The 23,892-nt window shown below is 32.4% G+C and overlaps 5 protein-coding genes across 7 annotated transcripts; all 5 read right to left on the reverse strand.

Annotated features, from left to right (window-relative positions):
* Positions 1–149: 149 nt before the first annotated feature.
* On the reverse strand, positions 150–5,416 carry LOC117211084. Its single transcript, XM_033454658.1, has 9 exons — positions 5,189–5,416; positions 4,639–4,755; positions 4,459–4,576; positions 3,803–4,064; positions 1,478–1,600; positions 1,301–1,391; positions 616–749; positions 324–456; positions 150–238 (listed from the first exon to the last, which is right to left on the reverse strand). Exons 1-9 carry the CDS (start codon positions 5,336–5,338, stop codon positions 191–193), a joined length of 1,176 nt encoding a protein of 391 aa, XP_033310549.1. The 5' UTR covers positions 5,339–5,416; the 3' UTR covers positions 150–190.
* Positions 5,417–8,868: 3,452 nt separating this feature from the next.
* Positions 8,869–11,485, reverse strand: LOC117211068. The gene is made up of 5 exons (XM_033454644.1): positions 11,290–11,485; positions 10,458–10,574; positions 9,567–9,684; positions 9,230–9,491; positions 8,869–9,150 (listed from the first exon to the last, which is right to left on the reverse strand). The coding sequence occupies exons 1-5, from the start codon at positions 11,437–11,439 to the stop codon at positions 9,006–9,008; spliced, it is 792 nt and encodes a 263-aa protein (XP_033310535.1). The 5' UTR covers positions 11,440–11,485; the 3' UTR covers positions 8,869–9,005.
* Positions 11,486–13,084: 1,599 nt separating this feature from the next.
* Positions 13,085–13,922, reverse strand: LOC117211077. The gene is made up of 3 exons (XM_033454654.1): positions 13,725–13,922; positions 13,524–13,660; positions 13,085–13,265 (listed from the first exon to the last, which is right to left on the reverse strand). The coding sequence occupies exons 1-3, from the start codon at positions 13,758–13,760 to the stop codon at positions 13,085–13,087; spliced, it is 354 nt and encodes a 117-aa protein (XP_033310545.1). The 5' UTR covers positions 13,761–13,922.
* A 441-nt stretch (positions 13,923–14,363) lies between these two features.
* Positions 14,364–15,807, reverse strand: LOC117211072. The gene is made up of 2 exons (XM_033454650.1): positions 15,702–15,807; positions 14,364–14,895 (listed from the first exon to the last, which is right to left on the reverse strand). Exons 1-2 carry the CDS (start codon positions 15,750–15,752, stop codon positions 14,626–14,628), a joined length of 321 nt encoding a protein of 106 aa, XP_033310541.1. The 5' UTR covers positions 15,753–15,807; the 3' UTR covers positions 14,364–14,625.
* Positions 15,808–18,072: 2,265 nt separating this feature from the next.
* Positions 18,073–21,787, reverse strand: LOC117211070. Of its 3 annotated transcripts, none has more exons than XM_033454647.1 (7): positions 21,319–21,787; positions 20,803–20,920; positions 20,466–20,727; positions 20,278–20,394; positions 18,895–19,188; positions 18,530–18,662; positions 18,073–18,438 (listed from the first exon to the last, which is right to left on the reverse strand). In XM_033454647.1, the coding sequence occupies exons 1-7, from the start codon at positions 21,406–21,408 to the stop codon at positions 18,391–18,393; spliced, it is 1,062 nt and encodes a 353-aa protein (XP_033310538.1). In that variant the 5' UTR covers positions 21,409–21,787; the 3' UTR covers positions 18,073–18,390. The 3 variants fall into 3 exon arrangements, with proteins under 3 accessions (XP_033310538.1, XP_033310539.1, XP_033310537.1); XM_033454648.1 differs by having other exon boundaries at positions 18,895–19,031; positions 19,098–19,188; positions 20,803–21,445; XM_033454646.1 differs by having other exon boundaries at positions 20,803–21,445.
* Positions 21,788–23,892: the final 2,105 nt, after the last annotated feature.

Here is a 23,892-nt window from a genome sequence, read left to right on the forward strand (position 1 = left end):
AGAAGTAATGAGAAAAAATTATATTTTATAATATGTTCGAAGTGAAATGTTAACAGCAAGTAACTAACTCAAGTGAAACGTAAAATATACACTATACTAAAAATATTGTCAACATTTGAAGAAAGAATTTCACTTGAATGCATGTAACGATAAATTCGAACCATCCAATTCGCGCTGTTCTTTCTTCAATTTATGCAGATCTAAACACTGTATAATACGAGAAAGATGCTTTTAAAACCTAGAAAGATATTAATCGTTAATAAATAGTCAATTGTTTTTTGAAAACTGTTCTCATGTGTATTTCGTGGAAGTGATAAGCTAACCTGTACAAAGCTCTCCAAATTCAAAGAGATTACTCCTCCACCAGTTAGTTTAGGGGGGCTCAAACACTTTCGCAACACCAATAGATATAACGATTGCGCTTTCGACGATCCATTGTACCATTTGGCTTCACATCTATACAATGGATTCTACCGTGAATTTAAGTCGGTCAAATTAAATTAAATAGCATTTTGACATTTTTTTTCATTTACTTGATAATTTAAACCAATTATATCTTCTATGGAAGCAGAAAGTGCCTTAATACTTATAAATGGGAGTTTATATAGATCTTACATTGCCTGGAAGGTCTCATTATTGGAATTTATCAGAAACTGTCCCATTATCGTCAAAAACAAAAGATGAGTCATTTGGCTAATAGTGAACGCGCAGAATGTGAAGTATCTGACTCCTATTTCCATCGTCGACAACTAATTACAGGGAATAATATCACATATTAAGTCACGGCAGCGTAAGTCTATAGTCACAGTGGATGCATATTTTGACAAACTATGTTGTACTAATAAATAGGCGCATCAAGACAATTGAGTATATATAGTGGCTCACGAAATTATTCGAACATTTATTATAGAACATTTTGATGGATATGTTCGTGTTATATAAAATATTTTGAAATTTCAAGAGTACATACTGTAATGAGACATGGCTATCATATCGTGTCAGATTGATTTCAAACTTTCTCAATATAATGATGATTGTTGAGTCTTAGAGCTAATGAAATTTCAAAATATACATAATACGTTCATAATAGATGTCTAAAAGCAACTGAACACTTTCGTGGCTTTACGATACTTTCTGGTAGATTCTTATAATACTGATTACATTGCATGCTTCTCAGTTTTTAAATGTTTCACTCGTCAAAACATTATTTCGTTAGAAAACGCATCCACTGCAACCATAGCCTAAGTTGTCTCTGTAAATTAAATGTAAATTAAATGTGTATTGGTGAATTGAAACTTACCCGCACGAACGTGGATGTAAATGTTACGATTATCAGACCCAATATGATGAAGAAGTAGTGCACGTGGCAGGCGTCAACTTTATCCACATATCTAACATGACAAAAAGTGTATAAAATTTGGCAAACGACTTTACCTGTATATTATATGTATATTGTACAATATGCAATAATACTAACTCAACGGCCTTTTTGTGAGCATCGATGGATCGGCTTATTTTCGCATAGGTTTCATCTAGTAACACGTCCAGGTACTTTTCATTGCGAAAGCTTACGTTATCCATTGCGTGCTTGAAACGATACCTGTGCTCATTGTTTCATTGGTTATAGTCAAAGTTTCGCTTATATATTATATAGGGCGTTTAAAAAAAGTGGGTAATATTTATATAGTGTGATTTTAGACATCAAGATAACGAAGAAAGTTCCTGTATACTCACGCACTGATGGCCAATAAGGCGCACCCATGATCTACAAAATGAACCAAATTAATGTCACAGGCAATATAAACGGCTGTGAACATTGATGCTCCTAACGTCGTACGTGCTAGTATGGGATAATGATACTGCTGTATGCTATAGTCGGTAGGAGGACGAACATAAACGCATAAAAAGATATGTTAACTAAATGCAATAGGAATAAAATATGAAATAAAATACTAATTATTTACAGCAAACACATTTCACCAATTTATGTGACTTCGGAATATATTGTCCAATAATTTTAGTTTATTTCACATATTCGTAATGGTATTTTCAGTACTTATACATATATATGCTACATATCATATGCTATATATATATATATATATATATATATATATATAAGAAGATACAAAAATATATAAAATAACAGGTTAATTTTATCCTATTTATTGAAAGATTTATTGAAAGGAGATTTCGGGTTTTGACCAGCTCAATAAATATCCATAGTGAGAATATATGTATACTGGTTAAACGTATTGTAATAGGTGAAATTATCTATGCGTTGCCCTCTTCATGTTACACCTGGAGCTGTATCTGTACATTATCATGTAAGTAGCACCATAGGCGGGGTACGGTTTGTGCCGCAATAGCCAATTGTATTACCTATTACTGACGAGACTGTGTACCTTGTATTATACTGTATCGTTCGTGGAAACGGTCTTTTTTTCTGTAACAAAAGTTGATTTCATCAATATCCCGGCTACCACAGACAAAAAGCAGATCTGCTTCATCAGCGTATCCAGGCTGAAAAAAACGCAGGACATTTCCCATCTACGATTAATAATTGACTAATTTAAGAAAAAGGGATTTTCGAATTAAATTTCTGTGTATTTAGGTTTCTTTACTTGCATTTCATTAAAATATGCATTTCCATGAATATTCACAGCCTAACGATCGCAGTTCTTAAATATATAATAAATACGATTAAAGATAAATTATTATTTACGTACCTGGGTAATAAGCGATAGCACAACAACGATATACAGGTATAATCTTTTGCATGACGAGTTTTGAGAAGTTTCTCTGATCAGACCAAATTCCAGCCACCATTGTACATATCTTCACTACTTTCATGTACTCTTCTTCTACTGTGGTTTTGTCCATGGTAAGATGAAAAATGATGTAAAGATTACACTGCTGTATATAAGTCTTACACGTGAAAGGTAGTAGTCACATTGTTTCAATGGCTAATAACTACATGATATAATTATAACTATTATTAATAATTATATATTTCTTACCGTTGCTGATTATATCACATTAGGTGTATTTTAAGTAACAACTGTAACTAATTGAATCTATTCAGATAAGTTAAGTCATAAATTTACATAATACAATAATAATTTACATAACTTTACAATAAATTACAATTTAAATGAAAGAACATCTTTATGCATATATGTAATATACTGTAATGTAATGCGACAAAATTGTCATAATAATAGCAGTAGGTATTTGAAACGAATCTAAAAATGTATATAGAAGTTACAAGACATTTACTGAAAATATATCTGCAATGAGAGATTAATATTCAACCTAAACATGTAACAAGTGTTAAATATGATGCTATTGAATATTGAGGCTTATTAATGCAATGGCTAACTGACTATTTAATACTATTGTGATCTCCACGAAATATATACTTGTACTAGACATTTGTAACTTTCATACATATTTTCAGGTTCATCCGCTTCCAAACTTTATAAAACTAATCATGATTGTGAAGTTTCATTTCAGTTTATTTAAACAATTCTAATGAATTTTCAAAATATATTCACAAATAGTATGTACAAGCATTTCGGTACTTTTCTCAGTCTATGCAAATTCTTAAGAAAGTGATTACGTTGCATGCACTTTGATGTTCCGATGATGTAATCGTTATTGTGGTATTTCGTCAAAAAACGCATAACCCACTGTTGATAACTCGAAAAATAAATCAATTATAAATAATGCCCACTTTTTTACCACCCTGTGCAACACAAAAGGCGCGGAATCTGCACAATAGGAACCGAAGTATACTCACCCACTAATGGCCAACAAGGCGCAACCATGATGCACGACATGAACCAAATTGATGTCACAGGCTATATAAACGCTTGTGAGTATTACCGCCACGCTTATCATATGCACAAGTATGGGATAGTAATACTGCTGCTCATCCACGAAATAATAGGATGGGTAGATGAATTCGCGACTTCGTGACTCGTTCAGGGGTGCGACGACGTTCAGGATAGGTGGTATAGTCGGTAGGAGAACGAACATAAACGCACAAAAAGATATGCTAACTAAATGCAATAGGAATAAAATATAAAACAAAATTGTAATTATTTACAGTAGACGCATCTCATCAATTTGATTGAGATATATTGTCAAATAATTTCACGTATAATCCCACTCATACTACTATGATTTAAGATAAGCTTGCAGTGGGTTTGGTTTAGGTTTTATTTCGATTAAATTTGTAAAAACGGCATTGACATGTGCCTCCTTATACGCGATTATTAATAATAAAATGGAAAAAGTAAATATATGAACATTGTTCAAAGAATGTATATTTTCATTGAACAATGATGATTTGTGTTAACAATATCAACTGAATAATTATTAAGGTCTTCGTTATTGACTATCCCTGTGGTATTTGATTCTGTAATGTAAAGATCTGTACATTTCCTTTGTCACCTTGGTATAAACAGGAAAGAAATATTGCCTTCTTGGAGTACATATCCAAAATCTCTAATTCCTCCTTCGGTCGTTCTATTAACCGGTCGGCCACAATATCGTTTAGAAGTCCTTTCAACTATAATTTTAAAGATATTTATAATTATCAGAGAGATTACTGGATGTTTATCGGTCTTTCACCTTCTTTTCGTTCAGAACGTAATTGTACTGCTTGATTAAAATGACGAATCCTATATCGAGATACGGCATCTGATCCGACAATACCTCCAAACTATAAAATACTACTACCCGTGATATCTATAATATATAGAAAACACACTTCTATTATATATTGACATGCGAATTCTCTGTGATATAGGAAAATACTATATTTGAAAGTTACGAATGAAAAACATGAAACGTCACACTTCCCATTTTTTATAATGATTTCGAGATAGGTGTTTTAATATTTTCCCCCATATTTCTAGCACCATATTTTTGCTAAACTTCAAATAATCATTATATAATATTTTTTGTTCGATTATATTCATTATATCTGTTAAATACTCGTACACTAACAAAGTTTGACTGTTAAACCTTGGGATATCTTGTATAAGTGTAACCTCATGTTTTTATATTAAATTCTTACTAATGGTTATCAGCAAAAAAAATATATCAGATGATTTTGAATCAATGAAAAACACATAGACTGGATGCAAGTCCCATATGATAACATAACTACAAAAAATACCTGAGCTGTAATTGTGGTAATAATAATAATAAATATGACAAATCGTATAATAATTTTCGTGAATTTTTCTTGATTAGGCCACACACCAACAAGCTGACCGAAAAATTTGTTGGCTTTCAGACACTGATCCTCGATCGTTTGCCAATCCATAGTCGTTCAAACAAGAATCTGCATTATATCGCTGGAGATCGTAAGATGTAAAATTCGTTAAATCAATCCAAAATTTAATTATATGGTTTGATTAGTGGCTAGAATTAGTAGACTGCGAATTGTTATACATTTATACAAAATTTAAAGCAGAAGTGTAGGAAATGCATAAAAAAGTATAAATACAATATTTATATATAAGAAGATACAGAAATATATACAATAACAGGATCAGAACACTAATTTTTAGTAACACTATTATTTAGTAAGTGAAAATGATTAAATATTATTCTTTAGTTATGTTTATAAAAACATAAATTCTCATAAATGTCTACAACTTTAAGAATTACTTAAAATAAATTGAAATGCAATTAATATTCGCGTGGCCAACTTCAATAATTCTCTTGATTTGTTTATTTAATCCTGAATAATGGTTTATCAACAGTATTCATGTCCGCCACTGTTCAAACTGTAGTGGTCGATATGGACAAGTTCAAACCTGTATATCCTCCATAACGTCAATAACGTAGTAATTTTATTATTATTTTACTCAATTGTACTCGCTTTTAGAAGAAATTTCCGGTTTGACTAATTTATACGGAAAATAGAATGATTTCGTGGCGGGTAATAACAATTTTAAAGACCTCCTCTTTTCCGCTTACTTTGTCCATGAAAAAGCTTCAACGTTTCAATGTGAAAGAGGTTTGGTTACAACTTAATGTAATTTAATTCGCCATAGTCCTAGAATATTGAAGAGAATAATTTATATGCAATAAGTAGATAAGTGGGTCTATATAAGGGATATGAAAAATTAATGATTGCATGCATTGATTTCCAGTGTGCTTCAGAATATGACAGGGTTGGTGTTTCACATAACACACGGACTATTTTTTAGCAACAGCAATCAACTAACGTTTTCTTTTTCAATTTTATGAAGCGTACGTTTCTCGGTCAAAATATTTTCGTGTTTGGTGTACAAAAAAAATGCTATAAAATATAAAACCTCGTGTTATATCTCTTATTGAAACGTGTATATGTGTAATAGACTTGAAATAATGATATGTTATTCTATAAATTGAGATTAATTAATATAAATTGATGATAAGTACTGATATATTGATTAAATATATTCCAATGTATGTAATTATGTACGTGTTGCCCTCTTCACATTCCACCTGGAACTACATCTTTGTATTATCATGTAAGTAACCAGAAATATTGTAGATAAATTGAAACATTTCCAACATTCTGCAAAAGATTATTAATGGATTAAATTGGTCAAATAATATATTATTTTGTATTCGTTATATTCTGTGTATAGCTAAAGTGCTTTTAAAACGATCGTGAAGTTTTCTGTGATACTTCACGGCAAATGACGAATATCATGATTAAATTCAATTAAGGATTCAATAATGTGTTAAATTTCGTATTAGGATGGTCCTCAGCTATGGAGGTCAAAAATTTCTTTTGAATGTACTTTAATGTATCTGCACAAATTGTCACATTTGATGGGTTATATATAAGCGGACATGAGGTCATTCCATATAAAACAAGTAAGAAAAATATAAACCTTTTTTTTGTCCAAGGGATAGTTTTTCAGAAAACTAAATTTAGTCATCAAGTATATTTGAACATGGTTAATTTCAAGACTGGACAGGACTAAATAACTGCGAGAATGTAATTCTAGACGCAAAAATGAGTAAAAAATATAGAATAAAATTCTACCATTTAAGGTTTCATTTTCAAAAAAATAAAATTTGAATATGTTTAATTATGAGGTGTCTGGTATATGCGCATAATACATTTTCAAACTTTCCTTGAAAATGAAGCATCTCATGCAGAAATTTCATTGAGAAAAGAGATGTAGTTTAAACACTTGTCGATTATTTACTTTTGTTTAGTCCGAAATTAATCAACTTAAAGTATACTTGTCAAATCTTCAAAGACCATTTTCTTGAAAGCGAAGCCTCAGAACAAAATAATTTCATTTTATATTTTGTTTTATTTTTTCATAAGAAATCACCTCGTGTTCACTTGTACATAAGTTTCAGACACACCAGTTATATTACATATGTATATAAATGTATATTATAAATATTATATACTATGTAAAAATATGTGTGTGTATAATATTTACATAAATATTATTATACATTTAAAACATTGTACTTCTATTCAAAAACATTTATTAATACTTTCCAAATAGCGGGCAAGATTACGTTCGAATTTCATGCGAGACCATCAAAATTTGAAAACTTCCACTCAAATGCGACACAGGTTCTCATTATCTAATCATTCTGAAATTTTGCACATATCACTTCTTTCTAAAATTCATTGCCATATTCTAGGGGGATAGAAGCAAAAATAAATTAGTGGTTGAGAAGTAAGCACCATTATATTTCTGTACATATTGTATCATATATTGATCTTCGTTCGTTCCGGAATATTGTTTCTCATCGTCTCAGTCAAGAGTACTTTACGATTCACGTAGATTTCAATACGGTAAAGTATGAAACAGATGCTTTTATAATCTGGAAGGTATGATATTACGTAGATTTATTTAAAAAGGGTATTCTTAAAACTTGCCTCTGCAAAATTTTTCAAATTCAGGTCTAAAAGTCCCCCAGCTGATAGAATCGGAGGACTCAAACAGCTTCTGATGGATAACACGAACAACAATTGCGTTTTTCTATTAGCATTATACCACGATGCGTCGTATCTGTGAATTTATTTAAAAAATAGTGCACACGTTAATGATAATGAACAACTTAATTCAGTTCTTATAATATAGCATTAATAACACAAAGACAAATGAAGAAACCTTATAAGTTTGACACATGGACATCTCATTCGTTCGATACTATAATAAAAATTCATTCCAAGACAATCTTATTACCATTCTTTTAATTTAGAAATGAATATAAAAATGAAAGTACTTAGCGCTACGTATATTAAACAATATTTATGCATCACTTACATCGATTCGATAATTTCATCGTTCGAGTTCAGTATGAATTGTCCTTGCACAGTTAAAAGAAGTATATGTATCAATTGGGACAAAAGAAAAACACTGTCCTTGATGAGCACTCCAGAAATTTCCGACTGTGATGCAACCTGTTTTGAAGCATAGTAACTTCGACTGTGGCGAAACAGTACGAGATTAGACCGAAAAGCTTACCTTTACCAATGAGACTGTGAAAGATGCCATTGACATACCGATGCAAATGCAAAGATACGCGGAATGACTGGTTTGAATACTCTTCAGGTATCTGCTTTGATGGCATCAAAACAGGACCAACAGGTCGTTGTCCATAGAAAGTTCAATAGTATACATACATATGTGATACACGGAAATAAACGCATTTAAATCTCACAAAATTATATAAACTATTCTTGATATTGTTTGAGAAATTTCAAGAACACTTATTAGCTAATTATTATTATATAGCACAGTAAATGTTCAATTAATGAAAAGAAGTCATCAGCAATCAAAATTACACATAAGCCGTTTGAATTATATATTTTTGTGAAACAAACAAAATTATTTATTCCTATCAACATTGACATCAAACGGTAGGGCACACCCTTTTTTCAAAAACAGTTGTTTTTAATGTCTTTGGAGAAAAGTAAGCTAAATACATGAAATAAGCTAACAAGAGAATGGCGGCAACTAATGTTTTTCTAATTTCAGTACTGACTTTGTAGCATATTGGTGTTCTCGAATCGAATGAAGCACTCTCTCATAACTCTTATCCTGCATTCCACCCTTTTCAGTGTCGACAGACAAATCTGAAAGCGCATTCTTGAAACGATGTCTGTGAAAAAATTTAATACCTGTTGCAGTTTCAAGTTAAACGAAGATTATTTAAACCAACTGATATTTCATTTTATTACCCAGCTACCGCTAACTGCCCACAGGCGTGTTGCACCATATATATATAACTCGAATCACAGCCGACATACACAAAAAATGTTGATATAACCGTATATATCATATGAAAACTTATAAACATACGGTACTTCCGGTCATCGATATAATAATAAGCTGGATAAATGTATATTAAATCTCGCGTTTCGTTGTTCGGTGAAATTATGTCTAAAATATATGGCGATAGAGATAGTTGAATAAAACTTATGGAACAGAAAACGCCAAGTCCTGTAAATCGATTGCAACGGTGTATAAAATGAATCACGGAAGGGAAGTACGAGTTTTCAATATGATTTATCCTACCGCAGTACAACCGAGAAAAAAAGGCTCCCCTTTTGGCGTACTCGACCATAATGTCAGATTCATCAATCCGTCTATTGGCTGACCAATCCTTCCAAATAGCAGTAAGCAGCATCTTGTACTACAATTTGATTAGTATCGTGCAACCAAAAGATATATATAAATACATGAAGAATACAATAAGTCGTATTTGTCGTCTTTTCTAGTTCTGCTATTTTGATTCTTATCAAAAACTATTATCAAGAGAGAGGGATGTTAAGTAAGTTCATTATTGCTGACATATTTAGATTCTAGATCTTCTTTTCATTTGGAAATTAATTATGTCAGGCGAGTGCGATTATAAGTTAGGCAATCATAGAAAATATACTGTTTACAGTGATCATAAATAATGTAACAAAATTAAGAATACGGAGCGAATTTAAAACAAAATTGAAATAGATGAAACTTTGGGTTTCAAAATACAGTTCCAAATGATACTCAATTTTAAATATGTCTTTTATTATAGTCTTGACCATTTAAAAGATACATTAGTAATATTTGTTATACAGACTTATTTTAATTACGTCAAACTATCTGTTCTTCAAGTCAATTATATCAGTCGGCAAAACACGTGCAAATACACCACGAAGCTAAAACGCCGATCACAAGTCAATACTGGGCATAAACGTTATCATAAAAACCGAGCAAATATTCTTCGTTTCGTATGAAACATTGCAGATTTATCTCCATTAGTATGAAAAGGCATATAATTTCAAACCTGCCAGGTTTATTCCATCTAACATAAGAGTCACAAAATCAAAAATATCGACTTATCATATCGTTCATTGTGGGTTTCATATAATGTGTAACACAAAAATAATAGAAAATGGAAAGTGATACGAGAAATTCCTTTACCTCCGCCATGTTTACAATATAATTCCCTTGCTTTATCAATACTGCAGCTACCGCATTAAAAAAACAGACCTGCTCTACTACGGTCTGTAGACTGTAGAAACACACGACGTTTGCCATCTACAATCAACGATAGAGTAATTTAATAAAAAAGGAATTCTCATATTAGTACATAATGCCATAATTACATCAAGCATTAAAAAGATTTGAAGTTTTGTGAAATATTCGACAAAGATCACAATGTTCGTGTGTGATTACTAATATATAGGCTGAGGCGGTAATCGTAATACAATCGGGGAGGCGGCGGTTCTGTGAAAAATGAGAACAAGAATCTGATATAACATTACTTCCCCTGGACCTTCATTTTCGAGAAAATCGACATTAAAGATCTGACAAGTGCATTTTATCCTGGCTGAACAAGAGCAAATAACCGAAAGTGGTAAAACTCATATTTGGAAGCAAATAAAAAATATAGAATAAAATTTTTTAATAAATTGTTTCATTTCCTAATGCACGTGTTCCAGATCATTTCGTAATTAAACACTTCTAAACTTCATTTTCTTGAAAAGGATACCTGAAACGAAAAAATGTTCTTTCACATTTTCAACTTATTTTCACATGTATGACAATCTCCTGTTGATTATTTACCTATATCTAGTCTGTAATTAGCCAAGTTGAAGTATGCTTTACAAATTTTCAAATTCAGCTTCCTTAGCGACGAAGCATCAAATGAAAAAATTTTATTTTATATTCGGATTTTTTCACCACAGTTGAATCGCCACTTACTCGATTGTGATACGATTACCAAGTTGCCTATAAATTAATGTTCTTGTACCTGCGTAACAAGCGATAGCACAACGACGATGTATATAATCGTTCGCATAACGAGTTTCGAAAATTTACTCTGATCAGGCCAAATTCCGCCCATCATAGTACATATCTTCACTACTTTCATGTACTCGTTTACTACTGTGGCTTTGTCCATAGTAAAGAGAAAACTGATATTAAGAGTGCAGGGAAGTATATGCGACTGACACTTGATGAGTGACAGTGAAGTTTGTTGAGTGTCTGAGATTGGCCATTATGCTTTTATTTTATTTCTACCATGTAATATTTACACGAAGAGTGCAACTAAGTAATGCGTACCTGCTGTCATTTCGATCGTCGTAAACCAAAGTGGTGATTTAATAATTTATTCGCCCTTGTTAATTTATACCCTTAAAGTACCTTTGATAAAGATGTGTAAGTAACTCGATCGAAGTATTAGCTCATTGTTATCGTGTGTTCTTTACACTGTGACTACTTGCACACGGAGAACCATCTTGAAACATCAAATATCCTCTCGAAAGAATCGATCGATTGACAAATTGCTAGTAACGAATAATTTAAGACATAACTACTTTGGATGCCTTGAATAAATTTGATATTAGAGAGCTTGGTATAGAATAGTTGGGTGAAACAGACAGTTCCTATCCGAAACGGCTAAGCGAAGTAGAAAGATAAATGATTGTTGAAGATCGAACAGATCTGTACGAACTTTTATGTGGTTATAATTCTCTTCAAACTATGAATAAGCAAAATATAGTTTGTCTCTGTGTAAGAAAGTGTCGTGTGTTTCGTGCACGTTTCAGCTGATTTGTTTCGTCAATTCTGGTCGCAAATTAATTTTTTATGACGGTAATAATAAGCGTTGGCCGATATGTGTTTATAGTTCAACTTCTTCCCATGACAAACAGTTATGTATTTTTTGCTATTACTAACATCACATTACTTGGATTTGTTGAAAAATCCATAATTGACGTGAATTGTTTATGTAGCTTAGATCAGACGTAATGTTATAATTTTAACTAATATATGCGGGAAATACCTTTGCATACATTGTACGTTATGTAGAAGATTTCAGAATTCTGTTATGCTATTACAATAGCCAATTTTCATACGGCATTGATAATTTTGTACAAGAAACGATATTGTATATTTTTTTAGAGAATGTATATTTTATCCTAAAACAACACGTTTTCTTTATCACATAATCATAGGTACAGTTCTACTTTTCATGCACTGTGAAACAGCACATGCGATCTTGCTTTTACAGATCAGGTAGCTAACTCAGACGCTGCGTTATATCCCAAGCATAATGTTAAGCAAAACTAAACAATTTTGTATATGTATATTTTTGGAAGAAAAACGTACGTGTTATTAATATAAATCTAGAAAATTGCACATTGATTTAAAATTATTCACCAATATTTCCAAGATATCGAAATATTATTATGCTCGTAATAGATGTGAAATTATACATAATTTGAAAATTTAAACTCAAATGCGGCACGGGTTCTCGTTGTCTAATCATTTAGAAATTCTGCACGTACCACTTCTTCATCAAATTCATTGCCATAACCTAGGAGAATGAAACCAAAAATAAATTAGTGGTTGAAAAGCAAGCACTATTCCATGTCAGTACATATTTTATTATATATTGATATTCGTTCGTTCCGGAATTGTTTTTCGTCGCTTCAGTCAGAGGTAGATTACAGTTTACGTAGATTTCAACACGGTAAAGTATGAAACAGATGCTTTTATAATCTGGAAGGCATGATATTACGTGGAATTATTTAAAAAAGGTATTCTTAAAACTTGAACAATAATTGTGGATTCAAGGAAGAGTAGATACTTGCCTCTGCAAAATTTTTCAAATTCAGGTCTAAAAGTCCCCCAGCTGATAGAATTGGAGGACTCAAACAGCTTCTGATGGATAATACGAACAACAATTGCGTTTTTCTATTAGCATTATACCACGATGCGTCGTATCTGTGAATTTATTTAAAAAATAGTGCACACGTTAATGATAATGAACAACTTAATTCAGTTCTTATAATATAGCATTAATAACACAAAGACAAATGAAGAAACCTTATAAGTTTGACACATGGACATCTCATTCGTTCGATACTATAATAAAAATTCATTCCAAGACAATCTTATTACCATTCTTTTAATTTAGAAATGAATATAAAAATGAAAGTACTTAGCGCTACGTATATTAAACAATATTTATGCATCACTTACATCGATTCGATAATTTCATCGTTCGAGTTCAGTATGAATTGTCCTTGCACAGTTAAAAGAAGTATATGTATCAATTGGGACAAAAGAAAAACACTGTCCTTGATGAGCACTCCAGAAATTTCCGACTGTGATGCAACCTGTTTTGAAGCATAGTAACTTCGACTGTGGCGAAACAGTACGAGATTAGACCGAAAAGCTTACCTTTACCAATGAGACTGTGAAAGATGCCATTGACATACCGATGCAAATGCAAAGATAGACGGAATGACTGGTTTGAATACTCTTCAGGTAACTGCTTTGATGGTATCAAAACAGGACCAACAGGCCGTTGTCCATAAAAAGTTCAATAGTATACATACATATGTGATACACGGAAATAAACGCATTTAAATCTCACAAAATTATATAAACTATTCTTGATATTGTTTGAGAAATTTCAAGAACACTTATTAGCTAATTATTATGCTATAGCACAGTACATGTTCAATTAATGAAAAGAAGTCATCAGCAATTAAAGTGATACATATGCCGTTTGAATTATATATTTTTGTGAAACAAACAGAATTATTTATTCCTATCATCATTGACATCAAGCGGTAGGGCACTCCCTTTTTTCAAAACCATAGTTGTTTTTAATGTCTTTGGAGAAAAGTAAGCTAAATACATGAAATAAGCTAACAAGAGAATGGTGGCAACCAATGTTTTTCTAATTTCAGTACTGACTTTGTAGCATATTGGTGTTCTCGAATCGAATGAAGCACTCTCTCATAACTCTTATCCTGCATTCCACCCTTTTCAGTGTCGACAGACAAATCTGAAAGCGCATTCTTGAAACGATGTCTGTGAAAAAATTGAATACCTGTTGCAGTTTCAAGTTAAACGAAGATTATTTAATCCAACTGATATTTCATTTTATTACCCAGCTACCGCTAACTGCCCACAGGCGTGTTGCACCATATATATATAACTCGAATCACAGCCGACATACACAAAAAATGTTGATACAATTGTATATGTCATATGAAAACTTATAAACATACGGTACTTCCGATCATCGATATAATAATAAGCTGGATAAATGTATATTAAATCTCGCGTTTCGTTATTCGGTGAAATAATGTCTAGAATATATGGCGACAGAGATAGTTGAATAAAACTTATGCAACAGAAAACGCCAAGTCCTGTAATTCGATTGTAATGGTGTATAAAATGAATCACGGAGGGGACTCGAGTTTTCAATATGATTTATCCTACCGCAGTACAACCGAGAAAAAAAGGCTCCCCTTTTGGCGTACTCGACCATAATTTCAAATTCATCAGTCAGTCTAATGGTTGACCAATCCTCCCAAATAGCGGTAAGCAGCATCTTGTACTACAATTTGATTAGTATCGTGCAACCAAAAGATATATATAAATACATGAAGAATACAATAAGTCGTATTTGTCGTTTTTTCTAATTCTGCTATTTTGATTCTTAAAACTATTATCAAGAGAGAGGGATGTTAAGTAAATTCATTATTGCTAACATATTTGCATTCTAGATATTTTTTTACTTCTAAATTAATTACGTCATGCGAGTGCGACTATAAGTTAGACATGTATAGAAATGTTACTTTTTGCAGTGATCTAGAGAAACTACTACGGAAAACTAATACGGAAAAATATTAAAACAAAATTGAAATGGATGTAACTTTGCGGTTCAAAGTACAATTCCAAATGATTCTCAATTTTAAATACGTCTTTTGTTATAGTCCTGACCATTTAAAAGATACATTAGTAATATTTGTTATACAGACTTATTTTAGTTACGTCAAACTATCTGCTTCTCGAGTCAATTTTGTTAGTCGGCAAATCACGTGTAAATATCCCAAGTAGCTGAAACACCGATCGCAGTCAACACTGGGCATAAACGCTATCATAAAAGCCGGACAAATATTATTCGTTTCTTATGAAACATTGTGGATCTATTTCCATTACTTTCGAAAGGCATATAATTTTAAATCTATGAGGTTTATTCCCATTTGTAAATATTTCCTGCCAGATTATTTTTTTATAACATCCAATAACATGAGAATCAGATGATCAAAGATATCGACTTATCATATCTTCCATCGTCATTTTTATATAATGTATAACACAAAAATAAAAAATGGGAAGTTATATGAGAAATTCCGTTACCTGCGCCGCGTTCACAATATAATTCCCTTGCTTTAGCAGTGCCCCAGCCATCGCATTAAAAAAACAGACCTGCTCTACTACGGCCTGTAGACTGTAGAAACACACAACGTTTGCCATCTACAACCAACGATCGAGTAATTTAATGAAAAAGGAATACTCATATTAGTACATAATGGCATAATTACATCAAGCATTAAACAGATTTGAAGTTTTGTGAAATATTCGACAAAGATCACAATGGTCGTGTGTGATTTCAAATATATAGGCTGAGGCAGTAAACATAGTACAACCGGCCAGACGGCGATTCTATGTGAAATATGAGAACAAAAATCTGATATAACATTACTTCCCCTGAACCTTCGTTTTCGAGAAAATCGATGTTAAAGATTTGGCAAGTATACTTTATCTTGACTGAACAAGAGCAAATAATTGAATGTGATTAAGTTCGTATTTGAAAATAAATAAAAAATATACAATAAAATTTTTTCATAAATTGTTTCATTTCCTAAAACGATAATTTAGAATATGTGTGATACACGTGTCCCAAACCATTTCGTATTTACACATATTTAAACTTCATTGTCAAAATGATACCTTAAATGAAAAAGTGTTCTTTCACATTTTCACTTAAACGTGCTACTTATTTTCACTTATTTTCACAACTTATTTTCACATGTATGACAATCTCCTGTTGATTATTTACCTATATCTAGTATGTAATTAGTCAAGTTGAAGTATGCTTCACAAATTTTCAAACTCGGCTTTTTCAGCAACGAAGCGTTAAATGAAACAATTTTATTTTATATGCGAATTTCTTCACGTGGAATCATCACTTACACGGTTGTAATATGATTACCAGGTTGCCATTACATTAATGTTCTTGTACCTGCGTAACAAGCGATAGCACAATGATGATGTATACAATCGTTCGCATAACGAGTTTCGAATATTTACTCTGATCAGGCCAAATTCCGCCCATCGTAGTACATATCTTCACTACTTTCATGTATTCGTTTACTACTGTGGCTTTGTCCATTGTAAAGAGAAAACTGATATTAAGAGTGCAGGGCAGTATATGCGACTGACACTTGATGAGTGACAGTGAAGTTTGTTGAGTGTCTGGGATTGGCCATTATGCTTTTACTTTATTTCTACCATGTAATATTTACACGAAGAGTGCAACTAAGTAATGCGTACCTGCTGTCATTTCGATCGTCGTAAACCAAAGTGGTAATTTAATAATTTATTCGCCCTTGTTAATTTATACCCTTAAAGTACCTTTGATAAAGATGTATAAGTAACTCGATCGAAGTATTAGCTCGTTGTTATCGTGTGTTCTTTACATTGTGACTACTTGCACGCGGAGAACCATCTTGAAACATCAAATATCCTCTCGAAAGAATCGATCGATTGACAAATTGCTAGTAACGAATAATTTAAGACATAACTACTTTGGATGCCTTGAATAAATTTGATATTAGAGAGCTTGGTATAGAATAGTTGGGTGAAACAGACAGTTCCTATCCGAAACGGCTAAGCGAAGTAGAAAGATAAATGATTGTTGAAGATCGAACAGATCTGTACGAACTTTTATGTGGTTATAATTCTCTTCAAACTATGAATAAGCAAAATATAGTTTGTCTCTGTGTAAGAAAGTGTCGTGTGTTTCGTGCACGTTTCAGCTGATTTGTTTCGCCAATTCTGGTCGCAAATTAATTTTTTATGACGGTAATAATAAGCGTTGGCCGATATGTGTTTATAGTTCAACTTCTTCCCATGACAAACAGTTATGTATTTTTTGCTATTACTAACATCACATTACTTGGATTTATTGAAAAATCCATAATTGACGTGAATTGTTTATGTAGCTCAAATCAGACGTAATGTTAGAATTTATACTAATATATGAGGTAAATACTTTTGCATCCATTGTACGTTATGTAAAATATTTTAAAATTCCGTTATGCTATCACAACTGTTCTACTTTCCATACACTGTAAAACAGCACACGCTAAATGTATCATTAGTAAAAATATTTGATTAAATAATTTGAGTATCATCATGTTCCAACAGGTGTATTACATCAAAGTTTCTTATTTCCATCTTTGTATGTTCAATCCCTCTTTGAATGCAGTTCAGCCATATGAACACGTCGAAATCTCAACTAAAAATGAAACAGACGCTTGCAGTTACTAGCAAGATACAAATAATGGCTACCTTTATTACAATACTTGTGACAGAAGGGAATTCATATGTAAAAGTCTGTAAGATTCGCTAAATGAATTGCTGGCTTTTGGAAATCAAGAAGGTGACTCAAACCGAACATTTTCATATGTATCTTTAGAAGTAATATATACGCATTGCTAGTATAGATCTTAGACATTGTGCTTTTATTTTAAAACATTCCTTAATATTTCCAAAACAACGAAACACGATTATGCTCATAACTAATGCGAAAACATTAAAACTTGAAAACTTCAACTTATATGTGGTATAGATTCCTGTTGTCTAATCACTCTGAAATTTAGCATAAATTATTTTCTCACCAAGCATCACTAAGTGGGGGTAAAACCAAAAAATAGTTAGTAGTTTAGAAATAAGAATAACTGTAATTATTTTCATATTTTATCCACTAATCTTTGTTCTGGAGTATTGTTTTCCATTGCCTCTGTCGGGAGTATTTTACGGTTTACGTAGATTTCAATACGGTAAAGTATGAAACAGATGTTTTTATAATCTGAAAAACATACTGTAGTGTACATTTATTTAAAAAAAATATTCTTCAAATATTTCCACATTAATTTGTGGTTAAATACAAAATTACTTACCTCTGAGAAGCTCTTCAAATCCAAGATAATTAATCCAGCAGCTGATAAAGTGGGAGGATTTAAGCAATTTCTTAGTGCTAATACAAACAATAGTTTCGTTTTATTATTAGAATTATACCATAACGCGTCATATCTGTAAACGGTGTTAATTTAGTAAAAAAGGTTTCATATAAGATGATGATAATAAATGATTTACATCAGTTCATACTTTTAGCATCAATCACACAACAGAAATAAAGGAACCTTACAGGTTTAATGGATCCACCTGTTATGTTATGTATGTTATTGTAATAAAATTTGATTTCCGAACAAAAACTAAAGTACTTTGAGCAAAGTATATTTCTCAGTATTTATAAGTTACTTACATCGATTCGGTAACTTCATCGTTCGCATTCTGTACGAATTGTCCTTGTACCGTTAATAGAAATACGTGTGTCAATTGAGATGAGAGAAATACAACGTCCTTGATAGACTCCGCAGAAATTTCTGATTGTGCTGCAACCTGTTTTGAAGCACGGTAATTACAATTACTGTCAAACTGTGTGAATTTGCACGTTGAAGAGCTCACCTTTACTAACGTGACGCTGAAAGTTGCCATTACCAAACCGATGCAAATGCAAAGATAAGTAGAATGAATGCTTTGAATAGTTTTCAGGTAACTGTTTTGGAACCATTAAAACAGAATTAAGAGATCATAGTCGATAAAAGATTCAGTAATGCACATACAGGGTGACAGATTTTATTCTATAAATTCAAATTAGTAGTACACTATGAATTGTATGAAAAAGTAGTTCAGATATGTAGTGAATTTTTTTGAGGGGGTGACAAATGAGGCGAGTAAGAATTTTTTTGTAGACGTGTCATATGAAGGTGACATCAATTTTTTTAAGTGGAATTGCATATTTTCTAATGTACTAATCGATGCAGCTCGTCATTCTCTACAAAATTGTATGAAGTTATTTATATTGAAAAGTCACATTAGTTTAGGAGATATTTTAGCTTTAATTTGTCGCATTTAGCGTATGAAGGACAAAGATAACGTAAACGCAAAAATATCCAATCGCGTCTTTCATTGTTTTTTATACGTTAAATTTGATAAATTGAAGTTAAAATATTTGCAAATCCCTATGCTTTCTCGGTATCAGTATGTTAATACAATTGTCTAGAAAATAATAGGCTGCACCGTTTAATGCATTAAAGAATATACAATCCTAATTAGCAAAACGGTTGTTATCTTTATATGAAGTCTACGTGTTCATCTACAAAATATTCTTACACCAGGTTGTAACCTTCTTAAAAAATGTTTACTTCTTATCTGAACAATTTTTGTATACAACACACAATGTACAAGTAATGTGCATTAGTAGAATAAGTCCGGTCACCTTGTACATAAGTACATGTACGCAAGTACATGCATTAAATTACTTTAAAAGTATTTAGGATATTCTTGACATTGTTTGAGAATTTTAAAGAATACATTAGCTAATTGTTTCGCTACAGCACAGTAAAATTCAATTAATGAAAAGAAATCACTGTCACTGCTTATTAACAATTTAGAACAAGTATATGGTGTTTGAGTTACACATTTTTGTAAAAAAAAAAAAACTTTTTACGCCTAACAAAATTATCTTTAAACGGTGATGCACCTTATTTTGTTAAAAAAATAAGATTATTGAAAATATATTTGAAGTTTAAAAATAAGTTTAAAAATACTGGAAAATGAATGTTTTGCCAGTTTCAGTACTGACTCTATAGCATGTTGGTGTTGTCGAATCGAACGAAGTACTCTTTCATGAATCTCATCCTGTATGGCACTCGTTTTATTGACAATAGACAAATCAAAAATCGCATTCTTGAAACGATGTCTGCAAAAAGGTTGTGTTTCTTGCAGTTTCCAGCTAAAATTATTTAGTCCAAGTAATATTTCTTTTTTTACCCAGCCACTGCTAATTGTCCACAGGCGTGTTGCACAATGCACATGTAACTTGTATCGCAACCAACATACACAATAATTCCTAAAATATATGTATACGCCATATGTAAATTTATAATTGCACGATACTTCCGGTCATCGATATAATAATAAGCTGGATAAATGTATATTAAATCCCGCGTTTCGTTCATTGGTGAAATTATGTCCAAAACTAATGGCGTTAACAATAACTGTAAGAAAACTAAGATACAGACAACACCAATTCCTGTAAATTAATTACAGCGACACGTGAAGTGAATTATAAAATGAAAACACATCATTTCAGTATAACTCATCCTACCACAGTCTAACCAAGAAAGGAGTGCTCCCTTTTTGGCGTACTCGGCCATAATGTGAAATTCGTTACTGTGACTATCGGTTGACCAATCCTTCCAAATAGCGGTAAGTAACATCTTGTACTGCAATTTGATCAGTCTCATGTAACCGAAAGATATGTACGAAGGTATGAAAACACAATAAATCGTATTTCTTATCTTTTCTGGTACAGGAATATTTTTGCTAACACACATTAACGATATGCAGACTTATTAATTGTGTCCAAATTGTGTTATTCGCTTCTTACAGAATATTTTGAATTCATCACCATCATTTTCAAAAAGCTTTTAATTTACGAATCTATCGAGTTTCTACATTTTTACAAATATTTCATACCAGAATAGTTCTTTGTAGCTTTTCAATGACGTAAGAGTCAGTATCTCAATAAAAGTGGACTTATCAAATTTTTCCACGTGATTTTTATACAGAATGTGATAAAAATATAATGGAAAATGGAAAATGAAGCAAGAAATTTCTTTACCTCAGCAGCTTTGATAATGTACAGTCCTTCTTTCAACAATACCCCGCTTAACGCAGTGAGAAAACAAATCTGGTTTAGTAGGACACTCATGTTAAAGAAATGCACGACGTTTGCGATCTACAATCAACATTCGATTAATTTAACATATAAAGAATTTCGAATCAATATATAATGCCATTAAAAAGTTAAAAAAGCTGTGACTTTGCGATATAGCGAAGTGTCGCATATTTTTACTTCGCTATTCCATAAATTTTCGCCGGCACTTGGTAAAAATTCGTTGATTAAAGGTCGGTCATTGTTCGTTTCCAGTAAAGTTATATTCCAAAGAGTTTTTAGATGAAGAGCGAATTCAAATGCTCAGCACCTAACGTAATGTTGCCCTCAAACAATCAACAATATAGTTATGATATCTCAAGATTCTCAACGAAAATGTAGTTTGTAAATATAATTTTGATGTGAGGTGTAAATGTTGTCCGTGATCATTGTAGCGCTGGCTGTAGATGTCGCTGCTGAGGTATTGCTGCTTTTTTGAATTTGAGAAGCCAGGTTCCGAACGTTCGTAACCTAAGGCGCTAACCACTGCGCTGCCGTTGTCCGATATTAGTTAGTGTCGAGTGATGGTATTTGTGCTGTCGAGTGCCGCCACAGATGCTTTTAGTTGAGAATTTTGAAATATTGATAATATATATTGATAGTCTCAGGGTACTCTAATGGTGCTCTATACTTCGTAATACCCATGTTGAGCTGGTAGAACCACCCTAATAGTTACTATCCACCAATGATCAGATTCTTTGCCCCGCTCATGGGCATATCACGCTACGGACGAACCTGGAGGGTGCGACTAAGGGTTGATCGTCTGCATAGGTGAAGCGGCGATTGCAGTATACTTTACTCTATCGAGTACAAGAAAACATTGTGTTTCTACTGATAGTATAGTAGTCGCGCTTTGACAATCGTATTGCTAAGATATGCTACACGAGGAGATTCCAATAGCGGTGTGTTGTGAGTGCGTGTGTTATTAGAGTCAGTGGCTAATATAAGCCAGGTTGAGTAGGCTTGTCACTTGGCAAGTGTATTGCCAAAATGTCATAAACTGAGAACTTTCAACTTAGAATTACTTGAAGTGCAAACAAATGCAAGTATGTAAACAGCAAGAGGGCAACGATAGTTAAAATTCAGCGAACCTAATGGAAATTGATAAACCATCAGCTAATGGTTCTTAATCAACATTAAGCACGAAACGTAAAATTTCACTATTTATAAAAGGAATTACAAACGCCTGAAATGCAATAACAGATGAAGGTAAATGGTTACCAGAAATACCAAAATTCTTTCACTTTACTTCCAGAAATTACAAACGAACCTCTTAAAAAAGCTGCAACAAAAATTATTCAATTGAAGCCTCCTCTAATCTACATAGATGCCAATTATTATTAAGCCTCTATTAGATCTTCTAGAATCAATTACTCAAGACGCGAGCCAATGCTATTGATTGTTATGGCAAAATTGTCTTAGTCAAATGTTCCTTAGGACAAATTGTAAAAATTATTGGAGATAAAAGAAGACAGTATAGAGATAGATAAACAGAAGACACCTAGTCTGTCGGAACACAACCTACCCTTGTATATGTATATGGTTAAATACAGAAACTCCCCTTTTATGGCCTTATACCTGCATCACGGAGTATAAGAAATTTAATCATATCTCATTACTAAGTTCGATTACTAACAGCAAAATATCTCGACTAACAAATGGACTTGTTACACGCAGTTACCTACGTCATCGATTACAAGGGCATAATAGATATACAAATCACAATATAATTCCTACTTTACGGATAAAAGGCTATACCAGACTTCTATCTGCCACAAATGCGCGACAGGCTAATTTTCAATGTCCAATGCACGCGATCAGATGCTTCCCTACATATTTTCGTATGCAGGCTGAGTCACCTAAGAGTGGGAGATCTAAAATATCTTCGAAACTGTTAATTATATCGAGAAATGTTTCAAATAAAAGTTGAATGGCTCCGAGGGAGACATCAATTGATGTAATTAGTATTTTTGTAGGTGACATTTGAAGGTCTCTCGTCGATCATTAGTTGTCTGTCTTCTTTCGATCATCACTCGTCTGACACTCTTAGTCATTCGTCTTTGATTAGTTAGCCTTCATCGTTATGTACCATTAGTCAACAACATAATCTATTTGTTTGTTGAAATACATAGTTTTAATCTCCAACACGGAGTGGTCCTTTGAGCTAATTTTATTAGTCGGTACAGCACATGCAAACGCCAACCGATTCCGAACGATCCACACAGGTCAATCACAGGGAATAAACAATCACAAAACAATAAAAAATGATTACTGTACAATACAATACGGATGTTATATTAATTAGTGTAGCAGACAAAATACTGGTAAACCAAGACGGTTAGTATAGATTGTTGGTTATAAATTGTTTTACGTACCTGCGTAACAAACGATAGTACACTAATGATGTATATAATCGTTCGCATGACGAGCTTCGAAAACTTACTCTGGTCGGGCCAAATTCCGATAATCATAGTGCATATC

This window comes from Bombus bifarius, unplaced genomic scaffold, assembly GCF_011952205.1.
Source record: "Bombus bifarius isolate JDL3187 unplaced genomic scaffold, Bbif_JDL3187 scf7180000008216, whole genome shotgun sequence".
In the NCBI taxonomy this organism is placed as follows: Eukaryota; Metazoa; Arthropoda; class Insecta; order Hymenoptera; family Apidae; genus Bombus; species Bombus bifarius.